The 19,420-nt window shown below is 36.1% G+C and overlaps 1 protein-coding gene across 1 annotated transcript; it reads left to right on the top strand.

Moving 5' to 3' along the window:
• Nucleotides 1-246: 246 nt before the first annotated feature.
• Nucleotides 247-4,879, top strand: LOC144701492 (transmembrane protein (DUF616)). Its single transcript, XM_078573300.1, has 4 exons — nucleotides 247-1,002; nucleotides 1,070-1,294; nucleotides 2,209-2,775; nucleotides 4,333-4,879. The coding sequence occupies exons 1-4, from the start codon at nucleotides 726-728 to the stop codon at nucleotides 4,662-4,664; spliced, it is 1,401 nt and encodes a 466-aa protein (XP_078429426.1). The 5' UTR covers nucleotides 247-725; the 3' UTR covers nucleotides 4,665-4,879.
• The last annotated feature ends 14,541 nt before the right edge of the window (nucleotides 4,880-19,420 follow it).

Here is a 19,420-nt window from a genome sequence, read left to right as displayed (position 1 = left end):
CTGTCTTGCTCGCTCTATCTTTCTTTCTCTCTCTCTCTCTGTCTTGCTAGCTCTATCTCTCTTTCTCTCTCTCTCTCTGTCTTGCTAGCTCTATCTCTCTTTCTCTCTCTCTCTCTCTGTCTTGCTAGCTCTATCTCTCTTTCTCTCTCTCTCTGTCTTGCTAGCTCTATCTCTCTTTCTCTCTCTCTCTCTCTGTCTTGCTAGCTCTATCTCTCTTTCTCTTTCTCTCTCTCTCTCTGTCTTGGTAGCTCTATCTCTCTTTCTCTCTCTCTCTGTCTTGGTAGCTCTATCTCTCTTTCTCTCTCTCTCTCTGTCTTGCTCGCTCTATCTCTCTTCTCGCTCTCCCTCCTCCACCTCTCTATCTATCTCTCCCTCTCTCTCTCTTGCTCTCTTTCACTCTCCACCTCCTCTCTCTCTCTTGCTCTCTTTCACTCTCCACCTCCTCTCTCTCTCTTGCTCTCTTTCACTCTCCACCTCCTCTCTCTCCCTCTCTCTCGCTCTCCCCGCCTCCTCTCTCTCCTCTTTGTCTCTCTCTGCGTATCTCTCGCTGTCTCTCTTTCTTCGTTCTCGCTGTATCTCTCTCTTTCTCTCTCTGTGTGTATCTCTCTTTCTCTCTCTTTGTATCTCTCTCTCTCTGCCTCTCTCTCTCCTCACCATCAACGGCGAGCAGGAGAGATCAAGAAACGGAGAACAAGAGAGAGAAGAGAGGGATATTCTCCGCAGAGATGCCTACGAGGGTGTCATGGAAGACGCCGTTAATCTTCCACTCGAAGCTTCTCTGCCTTTCTTTCTTCTACCTCGCAACCTCGCTTCTTCTCTCTCTAAACGTTACTCTTTCCCAGACCGGCTGCCTCTTCTTCTTACCTTCCTCCCTTCGTTCGGGCTTTCTCCGACGCCAGAAGCAGCCCTTCTTCACCTACCCTCTCTCCTACGGCGAACACAAGCACGCCTTGCCTTCTTTTTCAACGTCGTCCTCTTGCGATGTTTCTATCGCCTTCCCAGGTGAAAAAACTAGAACTTATATACATAGTTTGTAAATTTCATTTTCTGAGTTTGGATTCTGCCGTAGATTACTTGACGGCGATTTCAGAGATTTCAAAGCTGGTGAGAAACTCGTCCGATGCGCCGCCTTTGAAGTATATGAAGGGGAGGAGGGATACTTTCGGTGGGAATTTCTCTACTCTACGTAGGAAAGCGTACTTCAACCTTGATCGTGATGTTGGGGATGATGATGGAACTTCTAATCCTGAAGTCCCTTGTGGTTTCTTTCGAGAATTCCCTCTTCGCCCTCTAGGTTGGTGCAGGATTATGTTTTATGCGTTTTTCTGGTTCGTATTTTAGTCAAATTAATCTTGTTTCTGTTCATCTGTTATTCTTGTTTTTCTTCCAAATATTATCAAAAAGTATCCGTCTTTTCTTCATTGTGTTCATCCTCATGTGCTCTTTTGTTTTTTTTCTTCCTCCTTTTTTTTGAAATCTTACCCGTATAGTTCTTATTTTGCCAATATTATATTAATTATATGTTCTTCATTTTTGCGTCCTCATGGGCTCTTTTGTTTTTGCTCTTCCTCTTATTATTTTTTTCCGCATACACTGTTTGTTCTTCATTTTTTTCCTTTTATTAGTGTCTCAAGTTTTAGATCCGCATACACTAATTTTATTATTTTCTTCCTGAATCCGTTCGAATCACATTTGTTTTCTTACGCCTCTCTCTTCTTCTTCTTCTTCTTCTTCTTCTTCTTCTTCTTCTTCTTCTTCTTCTTCTTCTTCTTCTTCTTCTTCTTCTTCTTCTTCTGATTCTTCTTCTTCTGATTCTTCTTCTTCTGATGATGATGATGATGATGATGATGATGATGATGATGATGATGATGATAATGATGATGATGATGATTCTTCCTCTGATTCTCCTTCTGATTCTCCTTCTGATTCTTCTTCTTCTTCTTCTTCTTCTTCTTCTTCTTCTTCTTATATTATTATTATTATTCTTCTTCTTCTTCTTCTTTTTCTTCTTTTTCTTCTTTTTCTTCTTCTTCTTCTTCTTCTTCTTATTCTTCTTCTTCTTCTTCTTCTTCTTCTTCTTCTTCTTCTTCTCCTTCTTACCCTTATTATTAATAATCATCTTCTCATATAACGTAACAATATCCCTAATTCTTATTATTTCATCATACTATAATAAAATTACCAATACTTTCCCAATCCTCTGTACAGACAGAGAAGCAATAGAGAGATGCAGAGGACTGGTCGTAGCATCAGCCATTTTCAACGACCACGACAAACTCCGACAGCCTCAAGGCCTGGGAATGAAAACCCTAGAAACCGTCTGCTTCTTCGTCTTCGTTGACGACGCCACAGTCCAGGCCCTCATAAACAGCCACGTCATCCGTCCCACAGCCAACGAAGCACCCAAAGTTGGTGTCTGGAGACTGGTCCATCTTCCGTCATCGGCTCTGCCCTACGTCAACCCAGCCATGAACGGCGTCATCCCAAAGCACCTTCTTCACAGGCTCTTCCCCGCCGCTAAGTTCAGCATCTGGGTTGACGCCAAAATGCAGCTAACTGTCGACCCTCTTCTTCTGACCTACTCTCTTCTCGTCGCCACTAGGGCTGACGTGGCACTCTCTCAGCACCCTTTGAATGTACACTCTATGGAGGAGGCCATGGCCACTGCCAGGTGGGGGAAGTGGCCTGACGTAAAGGGATTGCAAGAGCAGATGGAGGCTTACTGTGAGAACGGGCTGCAGCCCTGGTCTCCTTCCAAACTACCCTACATTACAGGTAAGGTTTGGGACGGATGACGTGGTTTTGGACGGATGGGAGGGATTGCAACGTAACCAGTTTTAGGGTATTCATTTTGTTAGGAGGGTTTTCGTATCGGAAGTTATAGGGCATTCGTTTCTTTTTTCTGGAGGATTTTCGTATGACAAGTTATTGGGTATTTGTTTTTTTCTGGAGGATTTTCATATGAGTTAGTTATTGGATTTTTTCTGGAGGATTTTCATATGAAAAGTTATAGGGTATTCGTTTTGCTTTCTGGAGGATTTTCAAATGACAACTTATAGGATATTTTGTTTTATTCTGGAGGATTTCATAAGACAAGTTATAGACTGTTCGTTTTGTCGGGAGGATTTTCATATGGGAAGTTATAGGGTATTCCTTTTTCTTTCTGGAGGATTTTCGTATGACAAGTTATAGAACGTTTGTTCTTCCTGGAGGATTTCATAAGACAAGTTACAGGATATTCATTTTGTCCGGAGGATTTTCATATGGGAAGTTACAGGGTATTCGCTTTTCTTTCTGGAGGATTTTCAAATGACAAGTTATAGGATATTTGTTTCTTTTTCTGGAGGATTTCATGAGACTATTTATAGGCTGTTCGGTTTGTCTGAAGGATTTTCATATGACAAGTTATAGGATATTTGTTTTTTTTGCTGGAGGATTTCATGAGACTAGTTATAGGCTGTTCGGTTTGTCTGAAGCATTTTCATATGACAAGTTATACGATATTTGTTTTGTCTGGAGAATTTTCATATGACAAGTTATACGATATTTGTTTTTTTCTGGAGAATTTCATAAGACAAGTTATAGGCTATTCATTTTGTCTGGAGAATTTTCATATGACAAGTTATACGATATTTGTTTTTTTCTGGAGGATTTTCACATGACAAGTTATAAGTTATTTGTTTTTTTTCTGGAGGTTTTCATCAGACAAGTTATAGGCTATTCGTTTTGTCTGGAGGATTTTCGTATGACAAGTTATCGGTTATTCTTTTTTTCAGGAGAATTTTCATATGACAAGTTATGGGCTGCTCATTTTTTCTTGAGGTTTTTCATACGATAACTTATAGGCTATTCGTTTTGTCACGAGACTTTTCGTTTGACAAGTTATAGGCGATTCATTTGGTCAAGAGGACTCGCATATAAGGAGTTTCGGTTATTTGTTGTGTCAGAATTTTCCTTTAACGAGTTTTAGGCTATTCGTTTTGTCCGGGTTTGCATGCGACGAGTTAAAGGCTATTCGTTTTTTCAGGAGGATTTCCATATAAGGAGTTATACGTTTTTCGTTTTGTTAGGACCATCATGTAACGAGTTATGGGCTATTCATTTTACAAGGATTTTTATATAATAAGTTATAGGCTGTTCGTTTCGTTAGGATTTTCATTTGGTTTTCCTGGCTGTAAAAAGTCAAGAAAACCCCAAACCCTCATTTATGGGACATCTGAAGAAGATGCACTCTTCTAAATTCTGGATTTTGAAATTACAAGTTGTAGGCTACACGTTTTGTCAGGATTTTCATATGGGTTTTGCTGACTGAGAAGAGTGTATCTTTTTCAGATGTCCCGGACATGGCAGTAATTCTAAGGCGTCATGGAAGGCGTAGTGACCACTTCTCTTGTCTGATATTCAATGAGCTGGATGCATTTAACCCCAGAGATCAACTCCCCTTCGCCTATGTGAGGGACATGATGCTGCCAAGAGTCAACATTCATATGTTCCCAGCTGCTGTGCTTGAGCAGATAACTGTTGAATACAGGCATAACTTGAAGAAAGATGCAGTGAAGGTTAAAAGCAGAAGAGGGTCTTCTCTTGGTCTCCAAGGTAGCAGCTGTGAAGGGTATTTGAGACAAATGTGGGGGGAAGAACCCAACGATGGTGTAAGAAAATAAGAAAAGATGCAGCTCTCCTCCCTCTTCTTAGATGTTGCTGATTTAGCAGTTCATACAATTGAAGTCAAAGCTGCCCTATGAAGGGAATTTTACGAGGTGATATATTTTTTGATTTTGTACGATATGGTTTTTGGCAACTGTAGTTTTTTGCTTTTACATGTTACATGGCCAGGGAAATGTATTAATTTTACATGTTAATAGAGTTATTTTGTACTTGCTGAAAGTGTAGAATACAAATAGAGCTAGATTTGATGGATGATACAATACAGTTGAAGGATTTAGATAATTGTGTGTTGATGATTACTCGCATAAAAATCACATATGGCCAATCAAGTCATGATAAGATGCGCTCAATGTCTTTGTTACTGACAAATTTGAAATGGTTAGCCATAATCACTGATGTACAGAATATGACATTGGTCTAGTCTTAATTAGTGTTCAAATTTATTGCTTTAGTGCCTAGATTGGTAAACAACTCACCAAAAATTTGTCAACCATATCCAACGCATTGTAACCATTTGGCAAAGATATAGCGGACTTAAGTTGTTGAATTAGCGCTTTTTAACAAACTTGAAGTGTCTTTTTAATAAAAAGATCATAATATATTATGATCTTTTTGAAAATACCAAGAAAAAAATCATGATGGTTCCGATTTACAAAAAATGTCTCTCAACTTTATCGGAATACAGAAAAACAAGTATCAACTTTAGGAACAAATGGGACAAGGTTTTATCAGTAATAAAACTACGAGTTACAATGTTTGATAACATATCATAATTTATTTGATTAAGTATGAAAAAAATTGCATTATACACTGGAAAATTTGCATACATGATCAGGAAATTTACTTACTACATTTTACTGATCCGTTTGTTTTACTGATCATAAAACCTGATGTGGTATATTAGAGAAAAATATTTTATGTGAGGTAAAAATATATAAATATGTCATCAAGAAAGTTATATCTGAAGATTATTAATGAACTGAAGTATCCTCAAAGATTTAGTTCTTTAATTTTTTATTAATTTTAATGAATCTGATCAGGATTCATTGGATTCAAGGGAAAAGTATGTTTTTTAAATTATTTCTCTTATCTCTCTTTAGCTATAAACCTCACTTTTTAGAAGTATTAAATATTTTGTGTAGAAATCTGTGAAATGATAGATGAAGAGTAACAAAAATTTTGTCTGTAAAATAGGAAATATTAAATGAAATATGGAGATTATTCAGAATTTTTTTGCTATTAAATTTTTTTATAATAGTCGTGACTGTCTTCATTAAGAGAATATTCAGATGTTTAAATTAGTTTAAATTTTTTCCTTCCTGTCCACAAAACTGTGCTTTTTATTATTCTAAACTCTAATTTTTTTCTAATTTCTTCCACGTGTTGTAAAATGAAACAAAAATTATTTAAATTATTTTTGTATTGTGATCTATTTTTTAGACTTAATAAGGAATTTTAAAATTTCCATAATCTAATTACAGAGGATACTGAACATATGAATAAAAATATGAGAGGGGCAATATAAAAATTAGGCAACCCAAATTAATTTGCAAAAGTATTGATATTGTCATATTGGGTAAAAAACATGAAATATAGGAGGTCAAAATAAAATAAATTACTCAAAATATGTAAAATTTTATTATTTTTCACAAAATATTAATGTAACTACTTTTTACTTATTTTTTGAATTAATTAAAATATTATAATTAAATTAATTCATATAATTAATTACAAAAGCATGTTAATGATTTTTGTGTTTTGAATTTAACTTTACGTAATGGAAGTATGAGAAATTGCAATCAAAATTGCAAGGGTGAATTAAATGTGGCCAGTGAGCTTATCGCACACTCCACATTTTTATAATATTAATTAATAAAATATATTCAAATAATACACAAGAATCGTTATAATGAAGTATATGAATACATCCCATCAATAAGTAAATTATGATGACATCATAATCAGGAGATCACTAGAATTTAAGCATATATTATAAATATTCATATCCAAATGATACTCAAGAAGGACATGAAAATATCCAGATAAAAGAGCACTATAAAGTCCCTCTCATATGATAAATATGACCGACTGTTAGGCCCCTAACTAGGTGACGCTCCCTGCCCAGAGGCCCGCGTGCTTATTGGGAGGGCATGTTCACTTGAGACTCACGACATTTAAGGACTGAGTCATATTTAGTGCTACACGCACTAAGGGTAGCGATACCCAACCTGATCTTTCAGGCCATTGTCCTCGTATGTGGTGATACACTGCGGACGGTGCACGTGCCTGTTCGCGCCTTGGCGGAACGAATCAGGTGAAGTCCGCAGATGCTGGGCGCAGGCCGACAAGTGTGAGCGCGCGCGCGCCAAATGCTGCGCGCCAGCGCCAAACGCCATGGGCAAGCGCCAATGCTTCGCGGGAGCGCCAACCGCCGCGCGGGAGCACCAAGCGCCGCACGCGGGCGTGGGATGCGCAGGCCGGGCAGCATGCCACGAGTGCAGCACGCGGAGTTGTGCAGGGTGCCGCGCAGGGCCCGCGCGGGCAGCGCACGCATTGAGTGTGGGGGGCACGGGGCCAGGGGACATCCCGCCAAGAGACTAAGGCAAGTGGGAAAAAGAGAGCGTCGAGGCGGCATGGGGGCGCGCAGCGTCCCCGCGGTTAGTGCCGAGCGCACAGCGCTTGGCTTGAGACGCCGAATGCAGTGGCGTCGCGCAGGCTCCGCACAGTAGATGTCAGCACGGGTGTGGTTGCGTGTGTGATCATCAAGGCAGGGGTGGCGTGTGTGATCGCCGCACCTGCAGGCGCGCGGCACCCGGCCCAAAGCACATGTGCAGCGACAAGGCGGGCGCGTGCGCGTAGAGCGACGGGCCTCGAGGCGGAGAGGCGACACTACCCTGGCGCGATGCGCCTCGTCCCATTCGATGTATCACCCCTCGTCTTCCCACATGTAACTGCCCCAACAACGATGTAACCTCTTATGATATTAATGCAATGACCCTATTCCTTGACGGGGTTGCGTCCCCTCCCTTTCCTCTAACCCCTTCCATGTGATCTTAAACAATTGCAAAGACTTCGGCTGCAAGAGATCAAGGCTGCTCAGCGTTCTGCTCCAAGCATTGAGGCCAGCACGCGTCAGATTCAAGCAAGAGACATAGCTCGAGATTTGACCGCGTGAAACCGAACCATAGCCATTATTATGGAGATAGTGAGTACTCTTTAGATAAAAGGGTTCACAGAATTACTATATATGAATTCCTAAGTGTTATAGAACAAAAATGTCAATCAGCTTGTTTCATGTCATTTTTGTGTAAATGGCCATTACACTAGAGTACCAAAGACAACATGGGGATGTGCAGTTATGCTTTGACCATGGTATACAAGTTTTTATTCTTGGAATTCCAAATTGGTTTAGTTTGGATGCAGCACGAAATTCACAAAGATGATTGAGTGTTCAAGATGGGATCTTCCACCCTTGTTACAAGAGTTTTAGGGTTCCCATATTTATTTCTCTCATTGGGAACTATGTCATGTTGCTGTGATTGAATTGATGAGATGGTGATGATGAATTGATAAGATCATATGGATTAAGAGGAGATGATTTGACATGACGAGAATCACTTGGATACTTCTTAAGGTAATATATTTGAACAGATCAGCATGAATTCTTTGAGGAACCTAGAATCATGAATTCTATTTGTGAAAAGGTGACCAGATCCTCACTTTTTAAAAAATTCGGTTAACATTAGGTTATAACTTTCATTTTGCAAGTTGTCTTAGGATCTGTCAATCTCGACCTCAAAACCCAATAAAACTGAAGTTATCTGAAATGGTTTTCAATTCAAATTTTTAAAATATGTTAAGGCTAATTGAATTAGAGTGTATTCACATAGAGAATCTGCCATTCTATCAAGATAGAATTCAATTCGCTCATTCTAACCATGGGAATTCTTCATCTACTTGCATATTGAAAAAAAAAATCTTATTTTTGTTTAAGTCATTTCAAGAAACTATATTTTGTTTTTTTGAAATAATCTGATCATTATGGTATATGGAGGACATCACTCATCAAGACTCAAGAATAAAGGAATTTGACCTACAGTTTTGGTATTTTCTAAGCCTTTGAATATACTAAGTCCTAAATAGACTTATTAACATTTATGAAACAAATTTTACTAGGTTCAACTCACGGTTGACAGTCGAAGGTATTGATTCATATTACGAATTATAATAATGAAGATATAAATCAGTTTTTTATATATTAATAGAGAAAAAGTAAATTTATTACATTTTTATCAATATGTTAAAATATGAATTTAAAACTAAAATGTACATCAACTCCATTAATTTATTAGCTTGATTTTTTCAACGAAACAAAAAGTTTTCCGCTCATATGTTTATTTCATTTTATGGCAAATATATATGGAGGAAAAATTGTTCAAAATATTAAGCGATGTTATTTATGATATTATATTTATGATATATTAAAACGCTAGCCCATTTTCATAAGGTCATAGGGAAATTTATAAAGTTTACTCTATATATATATATATATATATATGTTTCTTTAATTTCAAAAGCACAAAATATTTTACTTACCCACATAATAAAATTAAACAAGAATAACACTTCGTGTATATGCTTCTAGGAAAAAAAGGTAAGGAAATATGATTTTTTAAAATTTTAAAACCAAAATAAAAATTAGATAAATCAAAAAGATGCATTGATCCCCATCACATATCAAATGGCCATTGGAAATAAATCTTTTCCTGTTGAGAAAACATGTTGAATGATGATAAATAAAAACTATAATACTTTTTTAAAGCATGCTGGCTCTCTCCATCCAAACTTGAATATCCATTTTTTCTATCTTTTGGAGCCTCAACCATCGATAACATTATTGTGATTTTTAACTCATGAACTAAAAAAAGGTAAATATGCATGTGTCTAATTGTTCACCTTTTTATAGTTTGGCTTCTATTGGTCTTCTATAAAATTTCTTGTGAAGGACGTTGATAAGTGAAACTCTATTACATGATTTTTTGACAAATCTTAATTCCAAACAATGATGAATTTATTTTTATATGTGATTCTTTATACTATTTTTATTTTGAGTTCATATAACCTGTGCTGATATTTTAATGTCATATTACCTGAGGAATATATATTTACTTTATTTGTAGGATGGAAGCAATGTATAACGAGTAAGGCAAAGTTTAAGTGTCTTAGAGATTCTGAGATTTCAGATATGGTTCAAGTGATTCTAGGATTTGGCGTACAAATAATTGTGTGAACTTATATTGAAATTTCTATAGGATAAAATGAACCCGGCAGAGAAATTTAAGGAATAAATATTGAAAAGATATAAATTTATTTTTACTATTTTATTAAACAAAAAGTAAGGTAAACATTTAGAATTATCGAGTGAGAGAATGGTTGGACTAAAATTAAAAGAAATTAATTTATTGATAGATATTTGCATATAATAAGGCCAACAAGTAATTCAAGTATCTCATGAGTTCAGAACTTACAGAATATGACATGAATATCACAACTCAAGAAGTAACATGGTATATGTCAAATACAGGAGAATGTACTTAGAGTTCACAATATTGGAGCATAGATGTGATTATATACTTTTGTGCACTTCATGTCCCTAAAGAGGCATCTTAATGCCCTTGTTTCTATAATAGTAAGAATAGTAAGTGAGATGAATTCAGCTCAACTAAATCACTTAGCTTAAACAGATTTTTAATCTTGATGCACTCTGTTATTATTCTGATATCACCTCTCTATTTATAAAATTCAAATGATTGAAACAATAAATTCATGCCATCTTAAAAATAAATTTTATATTTTTTATAATTTAAAAATCAAATTATCATGTGGACTTAATATGTAATTATTTTTCTACTTTTTAATACTATTTAGAGTGCCCATTTCATATGATACTAAGAAAGCACAGATATTTATAACTGATAAACAGAAAATTAGGGTAAAATTACATCGTCGTGAAATTGAGTTTAATAAATAATATTTATCAACCTTTATTCATAAAATAATTTAATTAGTTAGTGAGGACCAAGGGTCATCTCCATGGGGAATGGATATTAGGGAAGGAGCTCTCTATATAGAATGAATTCAAGAAGGTGATAAGGATTATGTATAGTGAATGAAGTAGTGAATGGGCGAAGATAGTAATCATGATAGAGATAGTAGAAATTTAAGAAGATGGGATGAATATAGTACTAGAAATGGATTGTTATCAAGCGAATAGGACTAGAGGGTAAAGGTAGAGGTGAACAGTGGCGTGAGATGAGATTATGGTTTAATGATAAGAATGGTGGCGTGAGACAATAATGAGGTAGAATGAAGAATGATATGGAAGAATAGTAATTTAGATTCTCTTGAACAGGTGGGGAGGAGACACATTATGGGATCTTGATGGTGTGGGTGACACATGAAACAGATGATAGGAGATGATAGAAAGGGATGATTATGGATGACAATGGATGTTGAATATGGATGGCAGTGATAGATGAGACTGATAAATGATCTACCTAAATGTTTTGAAGAAGAATCAATGTACGACAAGAAGATAACCTTACATCCCTATGTTCTGCTGGGATCAAAGCATCTTCTTGATGCAGATCAACCTTCCTACTTCTTTGTTGACCCTCTCCAAGCATTAGAGGCACCTAGAACAACCTCGATGGACCTTCAAGGCTTCACTTTCTTTAAATCTGTCTCTTTAGGAGGAAGTGAGCCAATAGATTTTTTTTACAAAGATCCAACCATATGGATAGACAGAGTACATAAAGATGAAGCTACCCTTAAATTTTCAGCTCAATTGGAGTTCTGGATCATCAGATATCAAGCCTGGAAGTTGGATGATTTCCATCTATTGATTTAATCAAAATATTTCTCTCTTCTCATCCTCGTCAGCAACGTCATGTCATTCTGTTAGCATTTGTCTCACCTTTGCATTTGATGTGATGATTGGCTCACATTCTTTCTGGTCATTCATGATTGACGGCTCTCTTTGCACCATGTATCGTCCCTAAGAAAAAGACAAAATAGTTGTAATAATGGCATATTATTAAAATATATTATTTAAATAGCAAAGGACGTGTGATGTGGCAGTGCATCAGTTCCCGCTATATCACTGTTGTCTCTTAGATTCTCTAGTGGGATAGCAACACATAGGTACCCTGTGAACACATGTATGCCACGTGTACATGTGCCACCACGTGTCACGTAACACATCATCAGATGTTGTCATATTTGACCACATTAAAGAGAAAGAATGGATACAATAGTAATTTTTAAATTCAAATGTGACTTAGTCTACGAATCAAATGTGAAAAAAGGATTTCTTTTTTTATTGGGCCATGTCAACCTGTGCTAAAAAAGTTAAAAGAAAAAGGCTAGACAGTAAATGCTATTTTATTGGGCCATTTCAGAATTTGATGTCATAAAAATCAATAAAATTAATTGAAAATTCAAATTATCCTTCTAAAAATAAATTTAATTAAAAACACATATCATGACCACAAAAATTGCCCATTTAACTTTTTATAAATAATCTATAAATCCAGAGATCAGCAGTTATTTCATTTAAAAGAAAAGGGAAAACATATTAAGATGGCACATGCAAAAAAATCCCCACGTCACGCATTCAAACAAGTAATTTTCCTTTTCTATCATAATATATGCTTAATTATGTAAAATCATCTTTTAACTTGACACCAATATTTATAGGCTTACTGAAATAAAGTGAGTTGGAGATTCATCAAGATGTCTCTGTGCTCTTGATTAATCGAAGGGAGAGCTTAGAGGTCAAGATGATCTCACCTGCATATAAAAATTATCAATGTACATGGAAGAATTGGAAGAAAAAAGACTTGCTTACAGACTTTATATTTTTTTCTTCTTCATCGACACTATATAGCTTAGATCCACCCATTATTTCCTTCAAATTACATCACAAAGTACCAGACATTGCCTAAACATTTCATCTCACATTTACTCATGACCCACCATTCACATTTCCTCATCATACTTTGGTGCATTTCATATCCATTTATACATAGACCTATCCATATCCCTCTTGTTGGGTTCTTGAGGGCCTTGACATGGGTGAATAAATCAAAACATTCTGCAGCAAAAGACTTGAACAGAATCATAACGGCATCAATAAAACCATGTAATGAAGTACCTTTGTACGGATCCCATCCGTGATTTCTTGGATCCCAGAGCGAGACAAGTTGAGATGCTCAAGTGTGAAGCCTCTAGATGTATCCACATGATTCTCGGCACGTCGTCGTCGTTACGTCATCCCAATCGCATCGGGGATGGAGAGGGGGTGTGGGGAGAAGGGGGAAGAAGGGAAAAGACCCCTGAAAAATTCTGGATGAATTTCATTCAGGGACTTCCCTATTTATACTAAGTGGGTATTTTTCATAAAAATCCCCAAAACTTAAGTAAATCTTCCGACGTCTTAAAGACCATTTGCATGTGACCCTCTAGGCCCATGTATCATTCTAGTTAACGACTCCAACGGCCCAATAACCTTTGTTGGTCTTCCAAATTAATTAACTATATCATCATATAAATTAATTAATTTCGGATCGATTTGACACAATCGATAGGTCGAGTCTCCAACACATGGGGTGCCAAGCTCCACCTCATGTTCTAGGAGATACAAAAGAGTGTGTATCGACTCACTTCATGGAACCTGTTCATCATCCGTTACCTTGTATGTTTAGTCCCTCATCCACTTGACTCTCCCTGGACAACTTAGGGTATAGTCAACTATCAACCCCTCATCGGTCATCCGAGTTAGTACTGATGCATTTGTAAATCATCGGAGAACTCTTCTCTCGATATTTCACTGCCTTGGCCAAGGACTTCATCGCATCCTCTTCCTTGAGTTGTCACCTCTTATACCAAGGGTGGACGATCCCATCTTGACCACTCAATTTTTTTCGTAAACTTCTTGATGTACTAAAACTAAGACCATTTAGAATCCCATGATTAGAGACTCGTTGACCATAGTCAAAGTACCACCGTCTCTCCACAAGACGTCTTTGGTGTCTTGGTCTAAGGACCACTTACACAACCATGACTTGAATCAACCTGATTGGCAGTTCGGTATAATACCATTCAGGGATTCGTATGGATCAATGTAGTGAACTCTTTCCACTAAAGAGCACCTACTATTTATCCTTAGTGTCTCCACACTAATGGCCACGGGACCGGCCATACTCATCATATGAGTGAGGCTATTTCGTGTTATTCTATTTGGATACTTTGATGTCCTTCTCACGTATCCTTCGAATAGGAATGTTTAGAAGACATGCTTAAAGGCTACTGATCTCCGTATTACGATCTCATCATAATTAACTAAGTTCGATCATTATAAGCATCACATGTGCACTATAATGAATATGTTCTATTAATGAACATGGAATGAGGTGTGAAATGTGTGATTGGCTTGCCGGCCACATATATTTTCATCACCTCTATCTCCCTTCTTATTATTTCACCACTCCTACCATTCATTCCCCATACTACCTCTCTTTCTCATTATGTCTGAACATCAGTATCCTCTATCTTTTATCTTTCATATTAATAAATTTTAGTATCCATAAAATATATGCTATCACCTTCTCAGTTCACCATGTCCCTCTTCTCTCTAGCTCTTACTTTATGATTGTCGCTTCTCACCACCTTAATCTCCACTTAAAGAATATTAATATTTTATCACCCTTGAGACGATTCTTACTAATCAAAAACCAGTCATATCCTAATGAGTAAATGTTTCTAAGTATTATTGACGACTCTCAAATACCGAGAATGAACTTATACCCCAATTTTTTAATCTAATATATGTGAAGAATATTGATAAAGGTAAATAAATATAAAAATAATTATGTACTGATGATAGAACGTTAAAACTTATCACTTTGGTTATCACCCTAATGAACCAAAAAGTGGGTCAATTAATGACATTTAAGTCTTCTGATTAATAATTACTCATTAGGATGTATTCAGTATTGAATTAGTGAGTTTTTATTCTAAAATCTTATTTTATTTATTTTATGAAGTAGATATAACTTAATAAAAATATAAATAATGAAATAATTAAAAATAATTGTAGTAAATAGGCAAAATATTTATCCCTGTCTAGAGTTTATATAACAACTTTGAGAATTTTATGGAATTTTTTCATGAGAAATTCCATAAAATAAATAAATCCTTATCAATACCTTAGCCTGCATTTCCTTAAAAGTTGGGAGACAGTTAATAGTGGTAGCATAAATGGAGTGAATGGATGAGTTTTACCATCATATATTCTGATGGAGACTTGGCTATCGAGGTGGCATGTTTGAATGTCAAACCTTGGCTATCGAAGATGATATGCTAAGAAAAAGGATGAAGACTTGGGTCTGAAAAAATGAATTTCACTATAACCTCTGCATCACGTGCCCTACCGGCTAAGTGGTACTTTCTCTTTATAGCCTTGTCTTGGATGTCACTCCTTCAACCCTTTCCTCTTGGAATACAAGAATGTCCCGATTAATATTTTGAATTAGAAAATCACTCCACTAATTGTAATTAAAAATTAAACACAAGGTTTTCTTTTATAAGGATGGGGAATTTCATTTCTATAATTAAGAAACTGGATGGAAATATGGGGGGAAAACAAAGGTATCCTCAAATTTTTGGCCCAAAACTCTATACAGCTCATTAGATATCGTAATTAGAAGTTAAATATTTTTTAAGTATCCAATTTTTTATCTCATCTTTAGATCCACGTGGTGAAATGCAGAATGGCAATAAATTTTAGGAAGCCCTAAAAATCCAAAACCCCCTTAAAATATTTTGAATTTTCAAATGTATATTTTATAACTTATGAAAATATTTCTTAACGAAGATAATATCAAACAATTGAATAAAGATACCATAAAAATGGGAAATATAATAATAACATTCTAAAAATATAATGCATTGCAAAAAAATTTAAAATAAGTCAAAATATATTTTATAGCATATAAAAATCCTTATCAATAAAAATGATATTATGTAATTATTTTAAATACCATAAAACTGAGAAAAATTAGAACTTGATTTTAAAATGCAATAACTCATTATAATCCTTAAAACATGCATTTATCATCATTTCAATGAAATTACTCTAACAATTCATATATTATTTGTGATCATCATCATCCCCCTCCTATTCATTTAGTATATTTTCTTAAAAACATTACAGAAAATATTTCATTTTATATTATGGGTAACATATTAGTTGATGCAGGATGATTAGGGGAGACCGGGTAGGAAAGACTATCTAGTGTAGGGTGGGTTAAATCAGACCACAATTCACACGATTGAATTCGAAGATTTAAGTCTGGTGAAAATACTGATGGTGCAGCCCCTTTCCTCGTTTGAGGGCGGGAGTACTGTCTTACAACCACCGTGGTGAAAACAAAGCAACAATTTCAATAAATTCGAACAGTCGATCGCTAGAAGATTCAAAGGCCTAATCAATTAATCATTAGAAGATTCAAAAGCCCAAAGCTAATCTGACGGCAGTGGACAAACAATCGAAGAACACTGGACGAAGAGCACTAAAACCAAAGAGGGTAGAAAGTACCTCAGCACTAGGGCAGTGCGTCATGGCGGTGAGGGTAATTCTCGACACATTGTTGGTGGGGGAAAGTGACATGTGCTTTGATAGGGTGTCTCGGATCCAACCACGCGGTTAGTTGGCAGGGGATCAAGGGGGGAGTTGCCCCCTTGCGGGGTTTGAGGCACTGCCCCGAAACCCAAACGGTAAACGAGGTGTGATGTTGCAGGATGTAGAATCTGAAGGTCGGGATGCTGATTGCAGGGGTCACGTGGGCAGACGGCTGTGCGTGACTGCCATGTGGGCAGGCGGCTGGCCTGCACGCACGGGCGCAGGAAGGCGACCTGCGCGCGAAGGGCACTAGCGGATGGCCGTCACACGACGGGTGGCCTGCGCGCGCAAGCATGGCGCGGGCGACGCGCGGGCGCGAGCGACAGCCATGCGCGTTTGGGCGCTAGTGGCCGTTGTACCTGCGCAACAGGCGGGCGGGGCGGAAAGCCTTGCACACAATGGGGCAGGGAGGCAGCCCTGCGCTTGGCTGGAGAGGGAGAAAGTTGTGCGCGCACAGGTGCAAACGGCAGCTGAGGGTTGACCTTCCCTTGTCGGCGGTGGCGGAGGCAAGAGGTGGGAGCGGCAGCTTGGAAGGGAAGAGGGCTAGGGCAAAATTTCCTTGAGAAGAAAAAAAAATTCAATTCTCAAATAAAATTCACCAAGTGTTTCTTTTAACATTGGCCTATGTATAGGCCTTGGAGGAAAGAGAAAATAGGGTAAGTGTTAATTTAAAAATCTAATATTTAAATGATGTCGGCGATGTGTTCGACGTGTCACGTCAAAGGGCAGTTCTGAAGCTGGCGTTGACAATGTGTCATGACACTGGATGATTCATGTGAAGGTGGAGGCACGTCCAGTACTGATGCGTTGTCAAGGTCACCACCATTAGTACGCCAGCACTATTATAGCACTATTTTACGGATTATATATACATGCAGTTGTGACAAAATTAATTTAAAAATAGTTCCATTTGGATTATGTAATACCAAGAGCCTAGAATTTCACTCTTTGATGACCTTATCTTATTGTTTAAACTTATCTTACCTAAAAATTGCACACATAAATATATTTAGTGGTTCCTCTAATGTCATTGAGACTCCATTTAATTGATTTCAAATGCTTTTAAAATAAATTTATTAATATATTCTCATATTATTAACATAATCTGGGATAAATTGTTACATATAATCTCATGTAATGCCAATTAATTTCCTATAAGCAACTATGTATTGAATTTCAGATTGATATTTTTTCTATCTTCATACATGTGCTGAATTTAAAAATACTACTTCACTATTAGTACCATCTAGTTTATATCCTTTATATCATCATATTCAGTATTATAAGTTAACTAAGTATCATTTCAGAAATATGAACATCTAAAACATCATAAAGCATATATCTTTAGAATAATTACAAAGGATTCTTTTTAACTTATTAGTTTTACACTACATGTTTTTTTCTCCTATTTTCAATCCATTCTCTCCTTTACTAAAATAGGTTGCCACTTTATAAAATTTTAATAAGATCCCAGAAAATAAAAATGGATAGTGACCGAAACCTTCTATCATATTAATACCATCCACTGTAAAATAAATTGGAAAATGAAAATTAACTACCCATAAGGTTTTCTGATGGATTCATGTGATATCTTAGGTTCTATAATATTGTAATCCTTTAATATTTACTTTAATGAATCATGAATATATTAGATAAGAAAAATATTAAAAGCTCTAGAGTTGAATAAAGATCTTTGTGCAAATTGTGTCATCTATTTCACATTTTATGTTGTGGAACTTCTGATTCTTCAAAAAAAGTGTTGGGAAACTACTTGAAGGTATATAAATACTATGAGTTATTTTTTATCCGGAGGATATTACTCATTCATTGAGATAATTTTAAGTGTAGGAATCGTGTGAATTTCATCTAATAAAATAAGTAATAATATGTTCTTATAAAAATTTAAAGAGTTGTCTATATTCAGGTTTAATTTAGATAAATATACGATCAAGTATATTTTATTTGTAAAAATGTACCTTCATTTGTTTTGTTCTTATCCTGATATTTCGATGTTTTATAAAATTTCTATCCATGTTCCAATTAGAGTCTATGTTGATATCATTTTTCAAACAAATCCATGAACTTATTCCAAGCTTGATTTAATTAATCATGGCCTTGGATAAGATCTTAAACAGCTTTTCTACAAACATTATCAACACGATAAAAAAAATATGAACAAATACTACTCAATCTAATTCCATGATTCTAAATTACTATTGAGTTTTCTATTGCAAGGTAAAATTAGTAATCTCATTTTTAAAAAATATTTATTTGGCCCAAAAGGAAGAGAATAACGGAAAATAAAACCACAATCTTCATAGAGTTTTATAATATTTGTGTGTCTTTTAATTGGCATTCCATCAAAGCATGGGAAATTGAGCACCCTTATAGGTCAGCTATAGCATACCCACCAAATATTAAATTCTTTCAAATAACTTTACTCTATAATGGGTTTATTTTGCTCCAAATTCATCCATCCCCCTAACCTTTTTTTTTTTTTGGGAACCTCCATCTTGCCTTCTGTGCTCATTTGCCTCTGCTAGATGGGTGGCCCCTACTCCAGATTCAAAGTTGAGACAGCAGACCATCATGGGGATGAGAGAAATGACAAAATTTTAGGATGATGATGATGTACAGGACCTCGCAAGGGTCCGGACAGGTGACATGCCATGTCAATTATGATGGAGAATACTTCTGTAATAAAAAGAAAAAAAAGAATTGAGGAATCCACCTCAGCATTGATACAAAGTCAGGATTAGTCACATTCAACAGGATTTAACCTAAGATTAGACTACTAATAAATGAACATCTGTCCTATATTTGTTAAGAGAGGTACCAGGCAAGATTAAATATAAGTTCATAGATGGATAGGATGAAAAATAGCTTGCCAGGATTCAACCTATACAGGATAAAGATAAAGAGTTAGGATCTAATCTAGATAGAGTTTTTATAACTGACTACATGTTGTTATAACTAAAACCAGATTGATCATCAACCATAAAAAAAATT

This window comes from Wolffia australiana, chromosome 3, assembly GCF_029677425.1.
Source record: "Wolffia australiana isolate 7733 chromosome 3, ASM2967742v1".
NCBI classification, from domain to species: Eukaryota; Viridiplantae; Streptophyta; class Magnoliopsida; order Alismatales; family Araceae; genus Wolffia; species Wolffia australiana.
This window is presented reverse-complemented; position numbering and strand designations above follow the sequence as displayed.

Bases quoted from the DNA above. Each gene is read 5' to 3' on its own strand.
- LOC144701492 (XM_078573300.1), top strand. From the start codon at position 726: ATGCCTACGAGGGTGTCATGGAAGACGCCGTTAATCTTCCACTCGAAG. The intron at 1,295-2,208 runs GTTGGTGCAGGA...TCCTCTGTACAG, and splicing joins ATTCCCTCTTCGCCCTCTAG to ACAGAGAAGCAATAGAGAGA. The intron at 2,776-4,332 runs GTAAGGTTTGGG...TATCTTTTTCAG, and splicing joins CAAACTACCCTACATTACAG to ATGTCCCGGACATGGCAGTA.